Here is a 25,796-nt window from a genome sequence, read left to right on the forward strand (position 1 = left end):
CAGATCTACCAGGAGAGAAGCATGCTACTCATCTTACGTATTGCACCCAGGTGGTAACAAGATTTAGTGTGGCCCTTCTAGAGTTATTACTGTGGAACAACATAAAGAGAAAGACAGCAGAGCATACATAGACTAGCCTCCATAAGAGACCTTCATGGATCTTACGATGACTTTTCATTCTGTAATACAAGTTCTTTTTTTTTTTTCCTAGCAAATTTGCACCAGACTCCAAGGAAGGCCCTGTCTATTACGAACAAGACTTTACCTCATCTTGTAGTTGACTGAACTCAGTATTTCGGCAACTACAGAGCTCCACCAGTTTTCATGAATAGATTTCTAATTATCGAGAAAATAAAGAGCATTCTGAAGCTCCAAATTCAAATCAACGGCCGTACCTTTATCAGGGTGTTGATTGGACTATAGTTTAGTGGAGCTGCAAGTCTTCAACCGCACAGCAAGCTTATTGGTCAATTATTACACATTTCATTAACTCCCAAATCCCATAACCTTGTTCAATAGAATATATGCAAGCAACTTGCCTTCCACCCTTACAAAGTCTAAAAGTTCATCTGGAAACTGCATGCAATTAATTCATGCAAATTTTGTTATTTCAAATATTTGGATGAGTTTAGGAGTGGTTCAAAGATTCAATAGAAGTAGAAATTTGCATCACTGTGGAAATCAAAAGATAAACTAGCCTTTATGCTAACTAGCCTTTATCCTTCCCTGGTATTATGTTACACCTTAATTGACTTAAACTAAACAAATAGACCAGTTGTCAAATGTACCAAGGTAGAACTTCCAGAAACTGAAAGGGAAAAGAAAAAAAAAAGCCAGCTTAGTTTGTATAGTGACCTGTGCAGTGGCAATTGACCTGATGAACTGTGATGACAAAAGGATTCAATCTACAACTATCAATCTTACCTGTAGTACCAGATCTCTTGCAGATTTAACGACAGCAAGAGGAATTAGCATCAATATTGTACATTTCATTTTCGTGGTTCAAAGTATTAAAGCTATACAGAATGTAAGCAATGGAAATGGAGGCAACCTAAGGTTCATTTTGACAAATCAAAGTTCATATTACAACATGAAGTTGGGCTCCCACAGCTTTGAACATAGTAGAGAGAGCACTCATAACTGGTACCTGAAAACTCCAAAGTATTCAAGTCTCTTTGGAGACAGATTATGAATTACTCATACCAAAATGGTATATATATTCAAGTAAGCCATCTCTGGGTATGAGCATGGGAAAAAGAATTATACCTTCATGTCTCAATTGATTGATAACAATATCAAGATTGAAGCTCCTTGGACCTCAAAGAGGCAGAAAACCTCAGAATTGTACAGATGTACTCTTATGAAAGAAAACAATTTTATGTTCCAACATAAATATGCAAAACTGGGATGATGTTAGAGGTGAGAATAAAAAAGGATATCTTCTCTTCGTACATTGGATGGTTTAGCATCAGCAGATTGTTGTTGTTCACCAGAGCACGGACTAGTAATTCCTTCGCTTCTTCATGTTTCTTTTTCAGCATGTTGCACATCTGCAGGAACAACATCAGCCATTCATATAAAATTACAATTGTTCCAAATTATAACATGAAAAGAGAGCCATTCTTCTTTGTAACCATTGCTTAATAGGTAACCAAGACTTGAGAAAGAAACCAAACAATTACTTTAGTACACACTAGAAGAATTACTTTAGTATGCGCTAGAAGACATGATTACTGAAAGAAGAATTCTGAAATGGAGATGGTTCCTGAATTCCATTCATATTACCAAAGAAAATAATATTTGTATGTTTGACCCCCCCCCCCCCCCAAACCAAAAGTATATATATAAATCAGAGCCCCATCGAACAACGAAAGAACTACAGAAGCTGAAAGGAAGCAAAAGTGCTCAATTCCTGGGGATGATGAACTATGGATTAAATACGTATGGTTGCTGGAGCATGTTCAAATAATAAAAACCTAACCAGGAACAGAGCAAAAACAATGGCAAAAGTATAATCACATTCGACATAATAAGAATTGATCATGATTTGCTCCCCTACAACCATTATAAGATCAGAATCGGATCCCCAAACTCAACACTATAATATACAGTTGCCCTTTATTCTTTTGTTTTGGGGCCAAGAACTGGGTTATCTGACCAAAAGTAGAAGCTGGGGAAAAGGCTGTAGGGTGGTGGGTCGGAAAAGAAGGGGGGGAGGAGGTTGTGAGGATTTTGCTCCCGAAGGGGGGGAGACAGTAAAAAATGTTTTATTATGATTTACAGTCCAGAGGAAGACAAAATGCTGAAGATCTTGTTCATTAATGTATAGGGGGGGGGATAAGGTTAAGCTATTTCAGAAATATGGGGAAATAAAAAAATCCAAGCAAAGAGGTTAAAAGGATGCTGTTAGGTTCCCATTTCATGTCTTCCAGTTGCCGCTTTCAGACCCGAGAAAGGTGAATATTTCTTATTAGTTCCCAGCCAATTAGCTCATCCTTCATTTTATGCACTGTTAAAAGTTCCATGCTACTTGTAAAACACCAGCATGGTGAAAAGGCTTTTGAAGACCCCACCTACCAGGCAACCTAGGCATACTAGATATATGTCAGTCACATACTTGTGCAGGAAATGTGTAACGATGCAAAGAACAAGAATAGGAAAGGAACTATGGTCTCTTTTAGTATCCTTGCAGGATCAACAACTCTAGTACAGACTCTGGACACTGATAACTGCCTGTTGAAACTGCAAAACAAAGTCATAATAACAGTATTGTGGGCATGATTTTACCCCCCCCCCCCCCCCCAAAAAAAAAAAAATTCTAGTTTCCCCCTTGCCCAAGAAGCGGCCCTATTTAGCCTATTTGTTGCCTGCCACTGAGAAGATCTTGCCCGTCTGAGGAAAGTAGATACCCTTTGTTTTGATCCTAATCTAAATGGATAGAGCTCGTCCTGTTGGGTACAGGTCTTTTGCCCTTTGAGGGTTGTGTCTGTTTGAATTTGCTTTAGTGTGCCCTAGCTTTTTCGGTCTGAGCCTTGCTCTTTTTCCATTCACTCTCATATTTTCCTTCCCCCAAACCATTTCCTTTGGTCAATGAATTCACTAATACATCCAAAAAATAAAAAATGAAAACGTGCTTGTTGAACCATCATGTACACGGTCAGACAAGTTCAGAATCTAATCGAGTTTAACAGAATTGACTAAGAACATTCTGTTAACAAGTTAAGCTAAAATTTAAGTCTATTCAGGAAAATGTTCATATCATTTGAAAAGTATAGGTCTCATTTCACTTACATCTTCAAGCTCCTTTCTACAGGTTTCAGCTTTCTTAACATTTTCATCATTCTCCATCACTATAGGGACTTGTAACTCTGACAAAGGTACTTGTTCAGGAGTATCAGATTTAAGCATAGGATGGTCAAAGTAAACATCCTTGTCACAGCCATGACTTTCATGATTGTGGACCTAGTAATCAAACAATAAAGGTGGAAATAAATTATTTGGTATCACATACCAGTCCTTATCTAGGCCTTGCATAAATTTGGTAGCATTTGCAACAAAAGGGTGCATTGGCTTGCTTTTTTTTCCTTGTAAGTTACCTGACTTCCATAAATTTGTTGAGAAACCTCCCTGGCTTTTCTGCAGATTGAAAGACAAATTAATGGTGTATAATATTACCCCAGGTGAGCGAGTAAGAATTTATGTAGTATGTCATATTAAAGGAACCTGCTATGGTTTGGTCGCTCTGTAATTCGCTTTAAAGGATATTCCTTCACTGGATATGCAGTTGATTCCTGCAGAATCTGGAACAGCATTAAACTGAAGTACATATGGTTTGGTGGAAATACATAGGGAAGAGGAATAACAGTATAATATTGGCCATCTCCACTTCTGCTTTTGCTAATACCAGACCCAAGATTCCATTTAATAGGATGCAAAGTTTTCCCAATGGAATCGTTGGCCTGAAACCAGTAGAAACAAAACTACAAATAGATAATCCCTACCAGCTTTTGTAAAGCAGTCAGTTACTGCAGAAAGCAACACCGACTATAGATAGATTTTTATGACATAATTAGGATGACAAAAGAAGGAAGCTGTTATTAATAGAACCTCAAAAGTTTTCCGTTTCAAAGATGGGCTCAGCAGCTTTTGTTTCTCTGAGCTGATAGATTGTTTCTTCAAGTTTGCCAAGTCTAGAGGCATTCCCATGGTTCCGTTTGAGTTTCTTAATGATTTAGGTTCTTTCTGAGATGCAGAAACAGATGGATCATTCTTTGATGTTACAACCCTGTGATACGAAGCTTGCACTCATTCAGAACATTTCCATTAGCGATATTCTAGAATATGAAGTTGGGAAAGGAGAAACAGATAAACATAAAGTATACTTTTCTACCTTGTAAATTTCAAGCTAGTCGCATTGGATGTCTTGATGCTATTTTTCAGACCAGAAAGTTCATTTCTTTCAACAGAAATACTGTTGGAGTTAATCCTTGGCACTAAACGTTTAGGATTGATGTTCAGAGGTTTAAGTTTTGCGGCCTTCTCATGTGAACTGGAATCACGAACATGGGAACTGCAATAAATTCATCAGTTAAATGATACTCAACTGTATGAGGTCTCAACTTCAGTTCTCATGCTATACAAGTAGTAGTACAGCCTCGTAGATTAAATACCAATAGATCTTAAAGTATTACTTAAACAACAACAACAACAGCAACAACAACAATAAGCCTTGTCCCAACTAAATGGGGTCGGCTACATGGATTCTTGCCCTCCAATCAATTCTGTTCGAGGCCATGCTAGATATAAGGCCTAAGCTATACATATCCTTTCTCACCACTTCTCCTAAGGTTATCTTAGGTCTACCCCTAGCTCTTCTAGTTCCTTCAATATGGATTATATCACTTCTCCGTACAGGAGCATTTATAGGTCTTCGTTGAACGTGGCCGTGCCACCTCAAACGACTTTCTCTAAGCTTATCACTTATGGGAGCAACTCCCAGACCAACTCGAATATGATCGTTTCTTATCTTATCCATCCTAGTTTTGCCAGTCATCCATCTTAGCATCCTCATTTCTGCTACACTGAGTTTATCTATATGATTCCTTTTAACAGCCCAACACTCTGCACCGTACATCATAGCTGGTCGAACAACGATCCTATAAATTTCCCTTTAAGCTTTAATGGAATACGCCGATCACATAAGACCCCGGACGCACCTCTCCACTTCATCCACCCTATTTTAATTCTTTGGGAAACCTCATCTTCTAAATCACCTCTTTTACTTATGATTGAACCTAGGTACCTAAAACAATCACTCTGAGGAATCTCTTTATCGTCAAGTATCACCACCTCATCATCTGCCCGATCATGACTAAAGTTACAAACTAAATATTCTGTCTTCGATCTACTAAGTTTAAAGCCTTTTGATTCCAAAGCTAATCTCCATGATTCTAATTTGGTATTAATCCCCACTTGGGTCTCATCAATCAACACAATATCATCCACAAAAAGCATACACCAGGGGACCTCATCTTGAATGTCTTTAGTTAATTCATCCATTACCAGTGCAAATAGATATGGGCTTAAAGTTGACCCTTGATGTACAACAACAACAACAACAATAAGCCTTATCCCAACTAAATGGGGTCGGCTACATGGATTCTTGCCCTCCAATCAATTCTGTTCGAGGCCATGCTAGATACAAGGCCTAAGCTATACATATCCTTTCTCACCACTTCTCCTAAGGTTATCTTAGGTCTACCCCTAGTTCTTCTAGTTCCTTCAATATGGATTATATCACTTCTCCGAACAGGAGCATTTATAGGTCTCCGTTGAATGTGTTCGTGCCACCTCAAACGACTTTCTCTAAGCTTATCACTTATGGGAGCAACTCCCAGACCAACTCTAATATGATCGTTTCTTATCTTATCCATCCTAGTTTTGCCACTCATCCATCTTAGCATCCTCATTTCTGCTACACTGAGTTTATCTATATGATTCTTTTTAACAGCCCAACACTCTGCACCGTACATCATAGCTGGTCGAACAACGGTCCTATAAAATTTTCCTTTAAACTTTAATGGAATATGCCGATCACATAAGACCCCGGATACACCTCTCCACTTCATCCACCCTATTTTAATTCTTTGGGAAACCTCATCCTCTAAATCACCTCTTTTACTTATGATTGAACCTAGGTACCTAAAACAATCACTCTGTGGAATCTCTTTATCGTCAAGTATCACCACTTCATCATCTGCCCGATCATGACTAAAGTTACAAACTAGATATTTTGTCTTCAATCTACTAAGTTTAAAGCCTTTTGATTCCAAAGCTACTCTCCATGATTCTAATTTGGTATTAATTCCCACTTGGGTTTCATCAACCAACACAATATCATCCGCAAAAAGCATACACCAGGGGACCTCATCTTGAATGTCTTTGGTTAATTCATCCATTACCAGTGTGAATAGATATGGGCTTAAAGTTGACCCTTGATGTAGCCCAACTGTTATCGGGAATTCATTTCTTTGTCCCCCCACTGTTCTAACACTAGTCACCGAACCATCATACATATCCTTAACTATATCTACATATTTACTTGCAACACTTCTTTTCTCTAGTACTTGCCAAATTAACGCTCTAGGGACTCTATCATAAGCTTTTTCTAGGTCAATAAATACCATATGAAGGTCTTTCCTACATTCTCTATACCTTTCCATAAGTCTCCTAATTAAGTAAATAGCCTCCGTTGTAGATCTTCCCGGCATAAACCCAAATTGGTTCTCCGTAACTGTAGTTACGTGTCTCAAACGGGTTTCAATTATTCTCTCCCATAATTTCATCGTATGGCTCATCAATTTAATGCCTCTATAGTTATTACAACTTTGAATATCTCCTTTATTTTTGTAAATTGGAACCACAACACTTCTCCTCCAATCATCTGGCATTTTCCCTGTGCTCATAATCTTATTAAACAACTTAGTCAACCAAACTAGTCCATGGGTTCCTAAGCTCTTCCATACTTCAATTGGGATTTCATCAGGACCTTGGGTCTTGCCGAGTTTCATCCTTCTTAAAGCTTCTTTTACTTCGGACATCGAAATTCTACGTATATAAGTTCGGGACACTGGTGCCTTGGTGAAAAGTATAATCGTCCGAAACATCAGTGCTTGAAGAATGCTCATTTAGTAAACTCGAGAAATAGGTTTCCCATCTTTTCTTAATATCCTCCTCACAAACTAATACTTTACCATCTCCATTTTTAATACATCTAACATGGTCAAGATCTCTACTCTTCCTATCCCTCATCTTAGCTATCTTATAAATAGATTTTTCCCCTTCCTTTGTGCCCAACTTATTGTATAACTCTTCATACTTCCTTTCCCTTGCTTTTCCCGCAATTTTCTTAGCTTCATTTCTATCTACCTATATCTTTGAAGATCCTCAACATCCTTAGTTCTTTGCCATGTCTTAAAACTAGCTTTTTTATTCCTAATGGCAGCTTGAACCTCACTATCCCACCACCACGTCTCTCTATAAAAATGGATCCTTCCTTTTGATTCACCTAGAACATCTTTAGCCACCTTCTTAATACACATAGCCATCTCATTCCACATTGCATTGGTATCCCCTTTAAAATCCCATTTTCCTTGTTTGACTACTTCATTAATTAGAGTACTCTCCTTTCAAATTCCACCATCTTATTCTGGGATAGTTTACCTTGGACCTTTTATGTGTTCTTGGGACTAAGCACATATCCAAGACCACAAGTCTATGTTGTGCAGTTAAGCTTCCCCCGGTATCACCTTGCAATCCTTGCACAACAATCTATCCGTCCTTCTAGTTAGGAAGAAATCTATTTGGCTTCTATGTTGTCCACTTTTGAAAGTAATTAAATGTTCATCTCTCTTTTTGAAGTAAGTATTTATAATAGATAGATCAAAAGCAGTAGCAAAATCCAAAATTGAAATCCCCTCCTCATTCCTTTCTCCAAAACCATATCCTCCATGAACACTCTCATATCCTCTTTGATCTTTTCCAATATGTCCATTTAAATCACCTCCTATGATAATCTTTTCTCCTTGACGAATTCCTTGCATTAATCCACCCATATTTTCCCAAAATTCTAGCTTTAGACTTTCATCTAGTCCTATTTGAGGTGCATATGCACTAATTATATTTACGAACTCTTTCTCCATTACAAGCTTGATAGCAATAATCCTATCACCCACTCTTTTAACATCCACCACATCATTTTTTAAATCTTTATCCACTATTATACCCACTCCATTTTTATTTGTTTTATCCCCAGTATACCAAAGTTTAAAGTCATCCAACTCTTTGGCTTTTTTACCCCTCCATCTAGTCTCTTGAATGCAAGCTACGTTGATCCTTCTTCTCCTCATAACATCTATCAATTCTAAGCTCTTACCAGTTAGAGATCCTATGTTCCAAGATGCCAATCTAATCCTATGCTTATGGACTAGCTTCTTTACCCGCACTCGTCCACGGCGCGGGAACCCTTGCCTACTTATCACCGCATCCGGGAGCCGATGCGACGCGTCGCTTACAGGGGACGCCCTAGCTAACCCTTGCCCACTTATCACTACACCCGGGCCATCGTGTAGCGTGTCGCTTCTTTTGTCGGGGAACGCCCTAGCATAGCTTTTATCATTAAGGTCGAATCCATGAAAAAAGGTTTGGCTAGATTTTTTCCAGTGCCGGCTGCCAACCGGACGCACCAACCCTCCTCCTTTACCCGGGCTTGGGACCGGCAGCAAAGCACTGGCGGAGTTCATTACTTTGTCCCCCCACTGTTCTAACACTAGTCACCGAACCATCATACATATCCTTAACTATATCTATATATTTACTTGCAACACTTCTTTTCTCTAGTACTTGCCAAATTAATGCTCTAGGGACTCTATCATAAGCTTTTTCTAGGTCAATAAATACCATATGAAGGTCTTTCCTACATTCTCTATACCTTTCCATAAGTCTCCTAATTAAGTAAATAGCCTCCGTTGTAGATCTTCCCAGCATAAACCCAAATTGGTTCTCCGTAACTGTAGTTAAGTGTCTCAAACGGGTTTCAATTATTCTCTCCCATAATTTCATCACATGGCTCATCAATTTAATGCCCCTATAGTTATTACAACTTTGAATATCTCCTTTATTTTTGTAAATTGGAACCACAACACTTCTCCTCCAATCATCTGGCATTTTCCCTGTGCTCATAATCTTATTAAACAACTTAGTCAACCAAACTAGTCCATGGGTTCCTAAGCTCTTCCATACTTCAACTGAGATTTCATAAGGACCTTGTGTCTTGCCGAGTTTCATCCTCCTTAAAGCTTCTTTTACTTCGGACATCGAAATTCTACGTATATAAGTTCGGACATTGGTGCCTTGGTGAAAAGTGTAATCGTTCGAAACATAAGTGCTTGAAGAATGCTCATTTAGTAAACTAGACTAGAGAAATAGGTTTCCCATCTTTTCTTAATATCCTCCTCACAAACTAATACTTTACCATCTCCATTTTTAATACATCTAACATGGTCAAGTATAACTTACAATATAAAATATATAGACATGCATTCCATACGCACAACAGAAAATTGAGTATTTCTGAAAATGACTGTAGACTACTGTTGAATTGAACCCAATTGAGGCCAGAGATATCTTTATTGGATATCAGTGAGAGAAGAATACCCTAATTCATGTAATTAGCTGAAAGTAGAAGCAGAAAAATAGTAACAGAATGCGAAAAAGAACATTAAGAACAAAGTACCTCAATAAGAAACATACAGCAAATGGCTACAAAAGGCTTTTCTAGACATGGAGTATCAATCATACATCTTGGGGTTTTTTGTTGGATAAAGGGTCACACAAACTTGATTAAGGTGTCAAAGTACTAGCTGATATAAAATAAAAATAAAAAATCAACCAACAAGGAAGAAATTTCCATCCAAAACTGCAATAATTCAGAATGACATCTTGGGATCTCATAAAGAGCTAATTTGACGTACTGCTTCCAAAACCACCTAATGAGGGCTGAAAGGGCGTGCCTGTGTCCTACAGCCCTACCAGCAACCCAGAGAATTTTGGCCAAGACCAAGGTATTTTGGTAACTTTGCATATTTTTGTTGAGTCCAGCTGGGTACCATTAGGTCCAGTATTTGTATGGGAAGCTAGATGTACTTTTATTCTTGAAACTGAGTCCTTATTTTGCAAGTCATTGAAGAGTCCTTGTTAGTGTTGAATTCCTAGTTTGTGAAAGAGTCCATTAGGGTTGTCTTAGTCATTGCAAGGAACCAATATCTACTCTTAAAATTTGAATTGGAACTCTCTAGAGTTAGTTATGAGAATTTCTTGTGTGAGATAAAGATTTACGAGTTTTAGTCTGTTGCATTGCAAATTAGTGTCCAAGTCATTTATTTTCTAAAGTTGAGTCCTACTCTAGTTTCTTCGGTATGCTATAAATGAGCCTTCAAACCTTGTAAACAGCAATTTGATTTGATTGAGTTTGGAGGCAATCCAGAGAGGTTGCCGGTTCCCTAGAGGGGGCTTGCGGTTACTTCATCAAATCAAATTGCTGTTATTTTATACAGTTTCTACCACAAGTAGGAAACCTCAAACTAAACCCAAAAACTTTGGGATTAAATCTGAAATTACAAAATACAAAAAGCATTCTTAATCCTAACCTAACCGAACCCTAGAACCCATTAATACCCTAAATTCCAGATCTGAAATCACACATTACAGCAAGCTTTAAACCTAGAACCAAAAAACCATAAGTCCCCTAGCCTGGCTAAAACCTATCCTAGCCATAACCTAACCCTATCACCTATCTTTTGTTACAAAAATACCTATACTGAAGGCAATTACAGCCCTAGAAAGCTGCTGATTCTATTGAAGAGGATCCTGGAGTGAGCCTAATTCTAGGGCAAGATTCCTACAAACTAAACCCTAGAATTTGGCCAACTTTTAGTTATTTCTCACTTTATCAAAGAAGAGAGAATACCAGCATAACCCCTTAGGGTATTGAAATGTTGAAAAATTATGTCAATTATTTTGCCTCAAACTTCATAACTTTAAATTCGGTAGTCTATTTTCAATACCACATTTAGAGAGATGTTTCTCTGATTTGTTTCACTCTCTATATTCACATTCAAACAATTCATTTGAAACGAAAAAATGCATTATCAAAGAAACTGATAGCTCTATCTTTGGGAACACAATAGTTTAGTAGTTTTTACCTACAAATATCATAAAAACATGTCAACAATTATCTGGCACTAGCAAGAAAGGAAACCATAGATATTGAAGCCTCACCCAGGGCCAGAAAGACCATGATCATTGTCATTCTTTTTACTGTCCTTGAGAGGTATGCCTTTAGTTACGGTGCCATCCTTTGGGCTTGAAGTACCGAGGGTTTGATGCCCACCTTGTGCATCACTGTTGAACTCCAGCCTGCAGGAAATGTATCATTTGAGCTATAAAAATGATTATGAAGCTAGAAACAAGTCATTTAATCCATGAAGCACCTTCTTTGATCTGTTGGACTTAGATGCCCACTTTCCTCTCTTTTAAGCCGAAGAGAATGGGTTTCCATTGTTATAAGTGTCGGATGTGACCGAGAAACGTTTTCCTGGGCTCTATTCAGCAATGTCAAATGTGTAGCCCCATTTCCTTGTTCTTCTATTTGCATGACCTTGTCAGCTCTAGGTCCACTGCATCAGGTGAACAATGAGAAAAGGAATCTGAATACGCAGTACCATGCCAAGGATGCACCCCAAAGAATTTCACTACAATCTAAAACCAGGATCATGGGTATTACAAACTGTTAAGTTTATCAGGCATTTGGGTTTCAAAACTTCCATGTGTTCATTGTTCTGGCTTTTTTGTTGGTTGCTTCACAATTTTGTGTTGACATGGTTCGATGAATTCGAAAATGGGTTGCCTTTTCTGCTTCTTGTATTTGATTTTTTATTTTTAAACTTTCTAGTCCCATAGTGAAACTGGATAACATCAGGACTTGTCTAATTTAAGTCCTTTTTACTTGCATTGTATTTGGATGGTCATAGGTTGAGTGTTTCGATTGATATGTCAAGTATCTAGGCATTGCCAAAGCTTGTTAGCCATCCCCTTGTCGTATTGTTTTCCCTTTTTGGTTGTGGTTATTATAAGGTTGGGCTTACGATTAGCTATTGGAGGTATGCTTTGTTAATGGAGACTACTTAGTGTTTTGGTTCTAAGGGTAGTTAAGGTATTATATTTTATTTGCTTCTTTTGTATTTCCCTACTTTGTTACTTAAACTTGTTACATAGATTGAATGAAGTAGACATCTCAACATAAGTGGAAAACTCCTAAGGTTACACAAACACATCAACTCTCATTGTTGTTCTTCTTCTATTGTCTTTCATTATTACTTACATGGTAATAGAGCAAAATAGCTAGGAACAACTACAACAACCTTCGTAGTATCTTGTCTCATCCATTGTAAGGTCTCAATCACCATGGATTGGTAATTTTAATTAGATTTTGAGAGTATCTTTTGTTTTTGAAAGGGTTGAGCACCATATGTTGTATCTATGGGATTATTGAGAATTGACCAAGTTCAAGATTGAAGATTGTAAATGTATTCGACTCTTGAGTTGTAACTTTGATGATTGGATCATCATTTGAACTTCGTAATTTGGACTACTAACATGTACAGTGCATTTGACTTATTTGGATTTTAAACTCTAAGCATTAATTAATGAGCATATGATTTGTAGAATAGGCCATCTTAAGGTTTGACTTCAACATAGAGGTTTCCCACTTGGGGTCTGAAGTGGAACTCAACTTCATCTGGCCTTCCACTTCCAACCTTCTCATAATTCCAAAGAATGCCACCATAGCTAGTAAACAACTAAGGCAATAGTGGATCCCCTTGCCTGATCCCCCTACCTCCTCTGCAGCACTTCCATTAATAAGGATAGAAAACCAACAAATATACACCTTCAGTCATGTCCAAAAATTGTGTTGGAATCTGCATTCTTTCCATAACTTCCATTGAAAGAATTCCGACTAAGAGAATTTTGGCCAAGACCAGAGGTGTTTTTGTAGTTTTCCATATTTTTGTTGGGTCCAACCTTAGGTTCCATTGTGTCCAATATTTGCATGAGACCCCAGATATACTTTTATTCTTGAATTTGAGTCCTTGTTCCAATTTACAACAATAATGGAGATATTCAAAGTTGTAATAATTATAGGGGCATTAAATTGATGAGCCATACGATGAAATTATGGGAGAGAATAATTGAAACCCGTTTGAGACATTTAACTACAGTTACGGAGAACCAATTTGGGTTTATGCCGGGAAGATCTACAATAGAGGCTATTTACCTAATTAGGAGACTTATGGAAAGGTATAGAGAATGTAGGAAAGACCTTCATATGGTATTTATTGATCTAGAAAAAGCTTATGATAGAGTCCCTAGAGCATTAATTTGGCAAGTACTAGAGAAAAGAAGTGTTGCAAGTAAATATGTAGATATAGTTAAGGATATGTATGATGGTTCGGTGACTAGTGTTAGAACAGTGGGCACAAAGTAATGAATTCCCGATAACAGTTGGGCTACATCAAGGGTCAACTTTAAGCCCATATCTATTTGCATTGGTAATGGATGAATTAACCAAAGACATTCAAGATGAGGTCCCCTGGTGTATGCTTTTTGCAGATGATATTGGGTTGATTGATAAGACCCAAGTGGGGATTAATACCAAATTAGAATCATGGAGAGTAGCTTTGGAATCAAAAGGCTTTAAACTTAGTAAATCGAAGATAGAATATCTAGTTTGTAACTCTAGTCATGATCGGGCAAATGATGAGGTGGTGATACTTGACGAAAGAGATTCCTCAGAATGATTGTTTTAGGTACCTAGGTTCAATCATAAGTAAAAGAGGTGATTTCGAGGATGAGGTTTCCCAAAGAATTAAAATAGGGTGGATGAAGTGGAGAGGTGCGTCCGGGGTCTTATGTGATTGGCGTATTCCATTAAAGCTTAAAAGAAAATTTTATAGGACTGTTGTTCGACCAGCTATGATATACGGTGCAAAGTGTTGGGCTGTTAAAAAGAATCATATAGATAAACTCAGTATAGCAGAAATGAGGATGCTAAGATGGATGAGTGGCAAAACTAGGATGGATAAGATAAGAAATGATCATATTAAAGTTGGTCTGGGAGTTGCTCCCATAAGTGGTAAGCTTCAAGAAAGTCGTTTGAGGTGGCACGACCACGTTCAACGGAAACCTATAAATGCCCCTGTGTAGAGAAGTGATATAATCCATATTAAAGGAACTAGAAGACCTAGGGGTAGACCTAAGATAACCTTAAGAGAAGTGGTGAGAAAGATATGTATAGCTTAGGCCTTGTATCTAGCATGGCCTCGAACAAGACTAATTGGAGGGCAAGAATCCATGTAGCCGACCCCATTTAGTTGGGACAAGGCTTATTGTTGTTGTTGTTGTTGTTTGCAAGTTATTGAAGAGTCCTTGTTAGTGTTGGATTCCTTGTTGGTGAAGAAGTCAATTAGGGTTGTCCAGTCCTTGCAAGCAATCAACATCTACTCATAAAATTCAAATCGGAACTCTCTAGAGTTAGTTATGAAGGTTCCTTGGGTGAGTTAAAGTCTTAGGAGTTTTAGTTTGTTTTAGCATTGCCAGTTAGTGTCCAAGTCTGATTTCATTTCCAAAGTTGAGTCCTAGTCTAATTTCTTTTCAGTAGGCTATAAATGAGACTTCAAACCTTGTAAACAGCAGCTTGATTTGATGAATAAAATATTGATTGAGTTTGGAAGCAATCCAGAGAGGTAGTGGATTCCCCCTAGAAGGGGCTTGTGGCAACTTCAAGAGTGTTATTTTCTGCAGTTTCTTCCATCTACAGCAAGCTTCTTCAACCCCCCCCCCCCTCAGAATTTCCCTATCCTCAAGTAGGTACAGCATATCCCACCCCTTTCCAGCCCATTTCTCCCTCTCCCCCAGCCCATGCCCCCTTCCCTGTGGCAACAGCAAACCCTTTCCCTCTATATCCCCAGCTTCCCATTCCCAATCCACCTCTTCCCTTCCAAATAGGATACACCTACCCCTATCCCATCAGTCCTATCTTTAGTTTCATGAAAAGGTTTTATTCATTAGGTTTAAAAATCCTGCACTTCATCTTCTTCATTAAAATTCTGCAGTTCATCTTCATCCTCTAGACCTAATCCCTAGTTCAACCTAAACCCTCAAACACACTCCAAAACCACTTAGGATTAACCTCTCCTACCCTTCCATAGTTCCCCTTCCAAATTCTAACCCTAGTTGACTTCCCTAAGATTCCTACTCCAAGTAGGAAACCTCAAACTAAACCCAAACCCTTTGGATTAAATCTGAATATAAAAAATACAAACAACATTCTCAATCCTAACCTAACTGCACCCTAGAACCCATTAATACCCTAAATTCCAGATCTGAAATCATACATTACAGCAAGCTTTAAACCCAAGAACAAAAAAAACTCCAAGTCCCCTAGCCTGGCCGAAACCTGTCCTAGCCATAACCTAACCCTAACACCTATCTTTTGGTACAAAATACCTATACTGAAGGCAATTACAGCCCTAGAAGGCTACTGATTAGATTAAAGATGATCCTTGAGTGAGCCTAATTCTAGGGCAATATTCCTACAAGCTAAACCCTAGAATTTGGCAAATTTTAGTTATTTCTCACTTTATCAAAGGAAGAGAGAAAACCAGCGTAACCCCTTAAGGTATTGAAATCTCGAAAAATGATGTGAATTGTTTTGCCTTAAACTTCATACTTTAAATTCAGTAGTCTATTTTCAATACTATGTTTAGAGAGATGTTTGTCTGACTTGTTTCACTCTCTATATTCACATTCAGACTAGTCATTTGAAACAAAAATAAGGCATTATCATAGAAACTGATGGCTCTGTCTTTGGGAACACAACACTTTAGTAGTTTGATACCTGCAAATATCATAAAAACATGTCAACATTTGTCTGGCACTGGTAAGAAAGGAAACTATAGCTATCAAAGCCTCACCCAGGGCCAGAGAGACTCTGAGCATTGTCATTCTTTTTACTTTCCTTTATGAGAGGTACACCTTTAGTTACAGACCCATCCTTTGGGCTTGAAGTACCAAGGTTTTGAAGCCCACTGTGTGCATCACTGTGGAACTCCAGCCTGCAGGAGATGTATCAATGGAGCTATAAAAATGATTATGAAGCTAGAAACAAGTTATTTAATCCATGAAGCACCTTTTTTGATCTGTTGGACTTAAATGCCCACTTTCCTTTCTTTTCTGCAGAAGAGAATGGGTTTCCATTGTTGTTAGTGTCAGATGTGACTGAGAAACTTTTTCCTGGGCTCTACTCAGCAATGTCAAATTTGTAGCCCCATTTCCTTGTTCTTCTATTTGCATGACCTTGTCAGCTCTGTGTTCACTGCATCAGGCAAACAATGAAAAAAAGGAATCTGAATATGCAGTACCATACCAAACATGCACCCCAAAGCATTTCACTACAATCTAAAACCAGGATCATGGGTATTACAAACTGTTAAGTTTATCAGGCATTTGGGATTCAAAACTTCCATGTGTTCATTGTTCTGGTTTTTCATTGATTTTTTTCAAAGTTTTAAATTGACATGCTTCAATGAATCCAAAAACTGCGGGTTGCCTCCAAATTGCTGCTTCTTGTATTTGATTTGTTATTTTTAAACTTTCTAGTCCCATAGTGAAACTGGATAACAACAGGACTTGTCTAACTTAAGTCCTTTTTGCTTTCATTGTATTTGGATGGTCATAGGTTGAGTGTCTCAATTGATATGTCAAGTATCTAGGCATTGCCCAAGCTTGTTAGCTAGCGCCTTCTCGTATTGATTTCCCTTATAAGCTTGGGTTTACAATTAGCATCCTATTGGAGGTATGCTTGTTAACCGTGACTACTTAGTGTTTCGGTTCTAAGGCTAGTTAAAGGTACTGTATTTTATTTGCTTGTTTTGTATTTCCCCACTGTGTTACTTAACTTGTTACATACATTGAATGAAGTAGACATTTCAACAATACGTGGAGAACTCCCAAGGTTACACAAACACGTCAACTCTTATTGTTGTTCTTCTTCTATTGTCTTTCGTTATAACTTACATGGTAATAGAACAAAATCTCTAGGAAGAGCTACAGCAAACTTCTTAGTATCTTGTGCTGCTTCACTTGAAATCCCTAAGAATGATGTGGAGAGATGAAAGGTTCAAGGAAGCTGGTTCAACAGGTGATCCTTCAAAAGAGTAAGTACAACGAGGGTGATCAAAATGTCAATTTGCAGATTGGAATCCAACAAAAGTGGAGGCAAGTGGAGTGAGGAGATGGTTTGATCTCCCCGTTGTTAACAGAACTACTTGCCGCAGTAATAGAATCCATCCATATAAATTGTTTCGTAATCTATTCTATTGATGACACCTGTTGGATTACTTCCAAAAAGCAAGTCTTAGCCTATTTATTCCTTCTTTGTTAGCATATTTATTGCTTCTTCCTTAGCTGTTTTATTCCGAATTCCTACTCACTGTGCCTTTTGCTGTTAGCTTATTTATTCCTTCTTCACTAGAGGAAAGCAAAACTTAGATGAGAGGGGAAAGAAAGGCAATCCTTGCTTTCAGTGTGAGTCAGATTTGCTCGGGTAGAAGTGAAGATCAACATAGTTGGGGTGGTTTGGGATCAAATTCTTTTGCTGAAGGAACTTCAAATTGATTTTTTTATAGGGTCTGGGCATGGTCAGAGAGCTCTCAAGATCTTGCGAGATCTCTCTCTTTTTCCATTTAGCAAGAGGAGATGATGTGCAAGACGAGACAATGTGCTTATAGCACATAGGGTCTCAAGTCTCGACTGTTCAGTTGTAACTTTGATGATTGGATCATCATTTGAACTTTGTAATTTGGACTACAAATGTGTACAATGCATAAGACTCGTTTGGATTTTGAACTCTGAGCATTAATTTTATGAGTATACGATTTGTAGAATAGGCCATCTTAAGGTTTGACTTCAACATAGAGGTTTCCCACTTGGGGTCCAAAGTGGAACTCAACTTTATCTGGCCTTCCACTTCCAACCTTCTCATAATTCCAAAGCATGCTTCCATAGCTATAGTAAACAAGTAAGGCAACGGTGGATCCCCTTGCCTAATCCCCCCACCTCCTTGGAAATACCCTGCAGCACTCCCATTAATAAGGACAGAAAACACAGGAACAAATATACACTTCACGCACGTCCAAAAATTGTGCTGGACTCCGCATGCTTTCCGTAACTTCAAAAGGATTCCTATTAAGAGAATCCTGTGCATTATGCAAGTCCAGTTTTAATTTGCTGATTGGTATTCTGCCTTCTGTCCAACACCTCTCACAATATCATGGCAAAATAATAATGTTATCTACAATCAATCTGCCTTTTATGAACAGTTGTTGGATGAGCATGGTATACAAATGATTCTCCAACGCTATTGTGGTGTGATAATTGAGCTGGGTTTCACACCACCTCAACTCTTGGGTTTCATGAAAGAATAAATAGATGAAATTAGATTGTCACTTTGTTCAAGAGGAGCTATAACAAGGACTCATGGCTAGTCATGTTCTTACAGACGAATTGCACATCTATTTACAATGTCTTTTGGGAGTACTAGAGTGAGTATATTTGTACCAAGCTGGGTGTAATTGATATCTAACCACCAACTTCATAATGACTGTTAGCAGATATTGTTTACTGTTTCAGTTACAGTAAAGGGCAGTGTAGGTTACACAAGCAAATTGATTCTCATTGTTGTTGTAGTTCTTCTTCTTTTCTCTTTCTTTGTTCCTTACACAAATTAAAGGTAAGTCTAAGTTGGTCCATGTTAAGAAGAGCTTTAGTCTTTGTTGTGCATATTTTCACCAAGCGAGGCAAACCAGTCTTAGGCAACGGTCAACCCAAATAGTAGTGAACCGGGGGACTAGACCAAGAGTTGCAGATGGTTGCCACATGTGGGTACAGCAAGTGTCATATAACCTGAACCCTAGTGGTCAAGCAAGGGTCCACAGAAAGGATTGGTCGGTCATCTCGACTAATTGTGCTCAAGCATATCTTGCATTCACGGTTTCCATTTGGCCTCCAACATACGAAGCTTCGTTCCCAAGTTAGCCTTTTCACCTGTACCTATCAGAGGATATGCCAAAGGACTGTTCCCTCAACATCCTTCTCAAGTGTTGCAATCGCGATTTTGTCAGCTTGATAGAGCAAGGCGCTGTCTTATTTAGCCTCTCCTACCATACCAGTGTAAGGCAATAGGAGGAAGAAGCCATACTTGATGACCAAAACCAGCAAGTTCGTGGAAGAGGCTCCGTGTTTGACAGGCTTGGCCATGTCAACCGGCATGCCAAGGATCAAAACTCCATGTTGGGACTCTAGGAGGGCTCTGTGGCTGTTCCCCTAGGTCTAAGGGTTTACATAGGGAAGGTGCCAGACAGAGTATGAAGGATGAGAGAAGGAGATATAGAGCCCGAAGTAGGAAGTTAGCAGCTCAAGGCACAAATGAGTCAGTGCACGAGAGCTCGGGATGTATCCCCTAACAACAAACAAATTGATAACTCCCAACTAAACTAAAGGATGGATGAGTGGCTAAAGTGTCTAGGCGAGAGGGGTCCTGAGGATATTTACTCTATTCTATATCAGCAACCCTTTGCCGCTGATCATAGACGCACCTCTCCCCCCAGGTTTCAAACTCCCAACCTTTTGGATGTTTGATGGAAATTCAGGGTCTTCAACACCCGTTTCAATCAAGTTTTAAATTCAAATCAAGAATTTGCCTGACAAGGTTGCCTTCAAAGCCTGAAAAGAGCCATAACAAGCGAGCATTTGATATCTTTTAAGGTCGAGAATCAGTCTTGCCAATTTGATCAAGTTGTTAGAGCGTTGCAACCAGATTGCAATGGAGGAAGAAGTGATCGAGGCCAACCCAGTGGCTTCAAAGAAATGAACAAAATAGCCAACTCCTCCAAAAATTAAAAAGATGACACCTCAGGTCAGTCAAGAGGCAGGAAAATAAGTGTGATAGATCTTACTGAAAAGGAAAGACCTAGGAGGATGATGACAAAGACTTCACCCCCTTGAGCAAATCCTGATATGCCATTCTGTTGGAAATTTAAATTGATTTTTAAAAATGTGAGATTCAAAATATTGTGTTTTACAAAGAAGGGTTAGAGGTGATGGTATTCCTAATAGACACCTAAATAGCCACTAGGTGTCTTTTAGAAGGAAAGTATAAATGGAGAAAGAGGGTGGCAGAGGCTAGGCAATGGTGGATGGGATGTTGAGATGGAATTCAGAAAGGTGGTGGCAGTGGTGGACTGGTGCTTTACGATGGTGTGCTAGGGTTCTCAGATCAAAGGTGGCTCTGGTAACATATTGAAAGATTTGGAGAAATCTTGACTTGTGTTTGAAGGACACAGCAGGAGCTTTATTTATAATAACAACTTTCCAAAAATGGAACAAATGAAATCTTCCAGTGTGGGAGTAATATTAAGGAAAAATAAAAATCCTAATAATATCAAATCTAACCTCAACAATAAAGTAAATCTACTGCAACTGTTATTGCCTTATAACAATTACGTATTCAGATATTGCATGTAGATATGTAATTATTAGTAAACTTTGCTCCTAAATATCCATTTATCCAAGATGGTTTTGTGAAGCAATGCACATACAAGTATATGACATATTAAGTCGTTTAATAAATTCAAAAGTCAGCTAATGGAAAAATCAGAGACTATAATCAGTTTTTTCAATGCTTAATTTGAGCTGAAATTCTTCATCCTGAGTGTGAAATAAATCATCAACAATCTGATAACAGAGAAATGTTTTGACGTTGGTTCACCTTTGCACTGGGACAAGAAGAGACTGTGACAAAGAATAAGCCTTTGTGTTCTGCATCTTCAGTAACAGGGTTGTAGATGAAACATCCACTGAATTTGCATTATCCAGGACTGACTCATGGCCAGATACATTTATCATGGGGATATGATTTTGGTTCTCCAATTTTTTCTGGAACTCATTTATAGTGCTCTGGAATCCTTTGGCTTACATGGGGGGGGGGGGGGGAGGGAACAAAAATATATCAACTTATTTAGGCTTGCAGTGAGAGAAACTATTAGTCTATATCAGGTAACAGTTTGAGATCAACACCTTTGGCACCTGCATTACCTGGGACTGCCTCAACCTCAGATATGTTTCCCATGGGAACCTGATTTTGGTTCCCCAACCTTTTTCCAATCTCACATTTAGTGCTCAGCAATCCTGTGAACAACATTGCAATAAAAGTTTCCACCACAAATAGATTTTCATAGAGTCAATATGAAAAATGAATCTGAGACCATATACCTGGATTTGTATCTAGGGGCGCTTCTAAGGAATGAGATGCCACCTGTAACTCTGAAACAGACTCTTGCCTTGGGTCAAAAGAGACAGGCTGGCCAAATGAATCCTGGATAGGCTGTTGATCAGATGATTTTGTGGAGTGTGGACTTGGCTGGTTAGTTTCCTCTTGTCTACTATTCATGTTTACATCTTGAGAAGATGTTGCACTGCCTGATGCATTTACAGTTTCAAAATTTGCACTTGTAGGAGCACCAGCTATAGAACCAAAATCCCCAAGGCCTCCTAACAAGTCCTTAGAATTTGAAGTGGTCACACTGTCTGTCATGATATTGTTTTCTCTGAATTCATTGGCTTCTCTTGCCGAGTTGCTTCTGGAACCTTTATCCTTCTCATGTCTAATTGAAGATTCAGATCCCTTATTGTCGGTGCATTTTTCTATTTTCTGTTTCCCTTTCATTAAGCTTGAATCCAAATCGAAGCTATTCAATCTGAATCTCAGAGTAAACAACCAGTCACAGAATCATGGAGTGTTCCAAGAATAAAAATTATCTGAGAAAAGATCCATGAGTCCTACAGTAGGTAGTCAAATTCCAACAGTATATAAGCCTCTGGGTAAAAAAGCATTGCCTTCACTATATAAATACATTATATACGTACTCTTTAAAATCAAAATTGAAGTTGAAGTGATCCTTCTTTACTTCAAGTTTTCCATCAATTGATTCTTTTTCAGCTCTTCCCTTAGATTTAGGACTGGAAAAATCCAGGCCTGACATGTCAACTTTGAAGGATGATATTTTGCCAAAATCACCATCAAGTTTTCCATCAATCGATTCTTTCTCAGCTCTTTCCTTAGATCTGGGACTGGAAAAATCCAGGCCAGACATGTCAACTTTGAAGGATGATATTTTGCCAAAATCACCATCAAGAGCAAAATCCATATCCCTGGACAAAACTATGCTTCATTAGTACATTCTTATATAACAGTTCCAGTAATTCTTCCCTTTCCTTTTCCCTCTGTAAACTAATAAGGAAATTTTGTGTTCATGCTCCAAATTGAAAAGTTTATACTGGCAGAGACTAGAGAATACACCTTAAAAATGTAAAAAGGATAGAAAAAAGAAGAAAAATTCCCTACTAGACTCAGGTGAAACCAGGAAAGGGGAAAAAAACAAGTGACACACCAAAACAAAGCTATGTTTTTTAGATAAATAGGGCATAGACAAACAATATACTTAAACATATGTCATTTCTAGAGAGCATTGGAACCCTTAGCCTTTCACCCTTCAGAAAACAGTACAAATTACATTTTAAAAGGGTTAACTAGAGAACTCACAGTTTATCAAAGTTGAAGTTCTTTTTCATGCCTTTGGGAGCTGTTTCACAGTTAAAATCCATGCCATCATCCTCTGTCACAGACATTGTTCTCCAGGAGCTGAAGAATTCCTTCCCAAAGTCTTCATCTGCTCAAAGAGAAGCATAGCATCTCATCATCTGATTCCTTCTTACAGTTTAAAACATTGTTCTTTTCTTATGGTTCAGTGCTCTTGTGGCAGCTTACAGTTTAGGATTCAGGAAACAAATAGATATAATCAGAATTAGAATGCAGTCAGACATATTTTATTTTATTTATTTATTATTAATTTTTTTTGGGGGTGGGGGGTGGGGAGAGTGGTTGTCACAGCCTTTAGGCAACATGAGGCATGGGATGTGAGAAAAGATCGAAGTAACACCAATGACTCAACAAAACACCAAGGCCACGCCTCGAAATTATGATCAGCGTATTATGTTTCTTTAAAAAGATTACGACCAACACTGGCAATTTTTCCACGGCAGTAATGTCACTACAGAATGGAGAAATGTGTTCTTCATTCCTTTCTCCTCCTTCCCACCCAAAAAACTTTATTTTAATAATGACTATTTCTATAAATACTCAGCTTAAAAACTCAAATTCATTTTGCTTCTTGCTAGATGAGATGATTCGAACTAAATTGAAAGACAGATTAAGAGAACGTACCTAGCAGTGAAATCTTCCTGTTTGAGTCAGAAGTTGGAGCAGCTCCTTTCTGTGATTCCGCCATGTAAAATCTTTAGAAGTTAATGTTACAGAGCCACTGAACCCTAGAAGAACATCAGGTGAGGGATCAAGTTGAAATTTTAAAGTCAATAAATTGATAGTCTTACGATGGAGAACATATTAAAAACTAATGGTTTAAGAGAAGAAAAAAACAAGAACTATTTCAAGTATAACATGGATGGATCTACTTGGTTTATCATAAGTTACTCCTATTGCTGGAATCTGGATCACAACCTCCAACAGAGAAAAGGTATCCCCTGACATTACTCTTAGATACATTTTAAATAATCACTTTATCTCCTGACTTCACATGGATGAATTCAGAAGAAGTCAAAAAAGATAAATAAATAACAAATACTAGCATAGATGATTTGCCTAGGCATCAAGTTTTAGAAGGAATTGAACAAAAAGAGCTCTTCATCAATAAAATTTTGGAAGCCATAGGATTTTGTGCTTGTTTGGGTTTTGATGGGAGACCTAAGACTAAGAGAGCATGCATAGTAAGGGATTCAAAATGTCGCTTTAATTGTCCTCTCTGGAAGACAGCGAGAATTTGGAACTGGCCAGGAATCCCCAATCAAGGGGGGAAAAAAAAGAAGGGAAAACACTGACACGAGAGGAAATGTTAAAACCTGGTCGGATTCTCAGGCACACATGACAGCCACTGCATCTTAAGATTTAAAAACGCCATTCAGCAATGAGAGAAATATTTTAAAAATGACACAGTTGGTTTATTAGTTGAAACAATCACATCATAGATCATACCAAACAGAAAATTTCCCTGCAGAGAACTCAAACCAAAGCTTGGAATCTCCCATTTTCCATAGAAACAGATATTAAACAGTAACATATACCATTTCACGTGGAACTGACAGAGTATAAAGATATCAAAATTCAAAGGTCAACATGATAAATCTTATTTTCATTCAGCATCTCATCTAACACAACAGAGAGTTTTTCCATTGAAAACTGGATTCGCAGGTCTGGTAGCTGCAACAAAATATATAATTTTCTGCTTCAGAGAAAGTCTGGGGGGAAAAAACGAATTGTCAAGCACGGAAAGAAAATGAACTTGAACACAGTGATTTAAATGATGAAATACAGTTCAATAATTAGGCCAAAGAATAGAAAATGGAGAGAAGGAACTCAGTTTCCAGTATAAACAGGTAAATTTTATACGTTGATCAGAGAATCTGACAACAGCTGTTAATTTAGAAGGAACTCTCAAAAAAGTTGTCCAGTTTATGCTAAATTTTTATTCATTCAAATAAGAACTGCTCCAACATCGAAGTATACCAATTAATCCCGATTAATAACTTCCAGATCTGAAAGTTATAGTGAAGAGCTCAGAAATCAAGCTAGTAAAACAAATGACATAGTTCTTACGTAACCGTAACCAGATCAATCAATAGCCTTCGGAGTTAGTTCAAATCAAGATTACTGAACGGATGAAAATGCAAAACGAAGGTATCAACGTTGATTAGAAAACGAGAAAGAAGAAGTTGAAAACATAAGATAGATACATGAAATTTCGCAGAAGTGAAAGGTAGAAATTTACCTATAATCACAATTCAGTTCGAAGAACTGCTGGAACGGCTCGAGTTTTTCTGAGTTGCTCTATCGCGAATCTCCAATTCTCCACTGCAGCGAGAAGAAATGGCAATACGTCGTCTACGTTTCGTTTGGTCTTGCAAGTAACGCCCCAGTGGCGGGAAACCACCAAATAAAAACAACGGTAAACTGGTACTGAATATTTTACACCGTCGGATCAAAGTCGTGCCAATTCCATCACTAATCTGACGGTGGTACTTGTCAATAATTGTTAAGATTAAGATTTGGTCTTATTTGTAAATATGATAAATTAGTTATCATTAAAAAAAAATCCTGTGGGTAGGAGGGGGAGAGTTTTTTTTTTTTTTTTGCCTTCAAGGGGAGAAGAGAAACAATTTGACTCCGTCGGAGCTTTTGACAAAAAATACCCGAAAATGAACAATGTTGCCTTTTAGGAAGGAGGGTAATTTTTGCTTTCTTAAGCTGTTTTGACACTTTTAGCCTAAGGATGATGTAATTAGGTAAGACATAAGTTCCGATAAAATCTCAATAAAAGTATAGAAGAACTTAGGAACGCACAGACTAGTTTGGTTGATTAAGTTCTTTAATAAAATTATGAGCACAATTAAAATGCCAAATGAGTGGAGGAGAAGCATTGTGGTTTCAATTTACAAAAATATACGAGATATTCAAAGCTAAAATACCTATAGGGGCATTAAACTGATGA

At 38.0% G+C, this 25,796-nt stretch overlaps 1 protein-coding gene across 1 annotated transcript; it reads right to left on the reverse strand.

The window, feature by feature from the left end:
• Positions 1-878: 878 nt before the first annotated feature.
• LOC149005044 (uncharacterized protein At4g18490) lies at positions 879-25,194 on the reverse strand. The gene is made up of 17 exons (XM_089135609.1): positions 25,077-25,194; positions 23,459-23,562; positions 22,778-22,904; positions 22,102-22,386; positions 21,448-21,932; positions 21,253-21,363; positions 20,945-21,146; positions 16,307-16,492; positions 11,338-11,460; positions 4,391-4,570; positions 4,108-4,285; positions 3,724-3,791; positions 3,597-3,636; positions 3,292-3,462; positions 1,440-1,550; positions 1,267-1,352; positions 879-1,147 (listed from the first exon to the last, which is right to left on the reverse strand). The coding sequence occupies exons 2-16, from the start codon at positions 23,520-23,522 to the stop codon at positions 1,296-1,298; spliced, it is 2,388 nt and encodes a 795-aa protein (XP_088991735.1). The 5' UTR covers positions 23,523-23,562; positions 25,077-25,194; the 3' UTR covers positions 879-1,147; positions 1,267-1,295.
• Positions 25,195-25,796: the final 602 nt, after the last annotated feature.

Source organism: Hakea prostrata, chromosome 9 (assembly GCF_041222555.1).
Source record: "Hakea prostrata isolate BN-2017 chromosome 9, UWA_Hpros_2, whole genome shotgun sequence".
Lineage (NCBI taxonomy): Eukaryota > Viridiplantae > Streptophyta > Magnoliopsida > Proteales > Proteaceae > Hakea > Hakea prostrata.

Excerpts from the sequence above, each read along its gene's own strand:
- LOC149005044 (XM_089135609.1), bottom strand. The coding sequence starts at position 23,522 with ATGGCGGAATCACAGAAAGGAGCTGCTCCAACTTCTGACTCAAACAGG. Across the intron at positions 21,364-21,447 it reads GCCCCTAGATACAAATCCAG|GATTGCTGAGCACTAAATGT; the intron begins GTATATGGTCTC and ends TGTTGTTCACAG. Across the intron at positions 1,551-3,291 it reads GTAGAAAGGAGCTTGAAGAT|ATGTGCAACATGCTGAAAAA; the intron begins GTAAGTGAAATG and ends TTGTTCCTGCAG.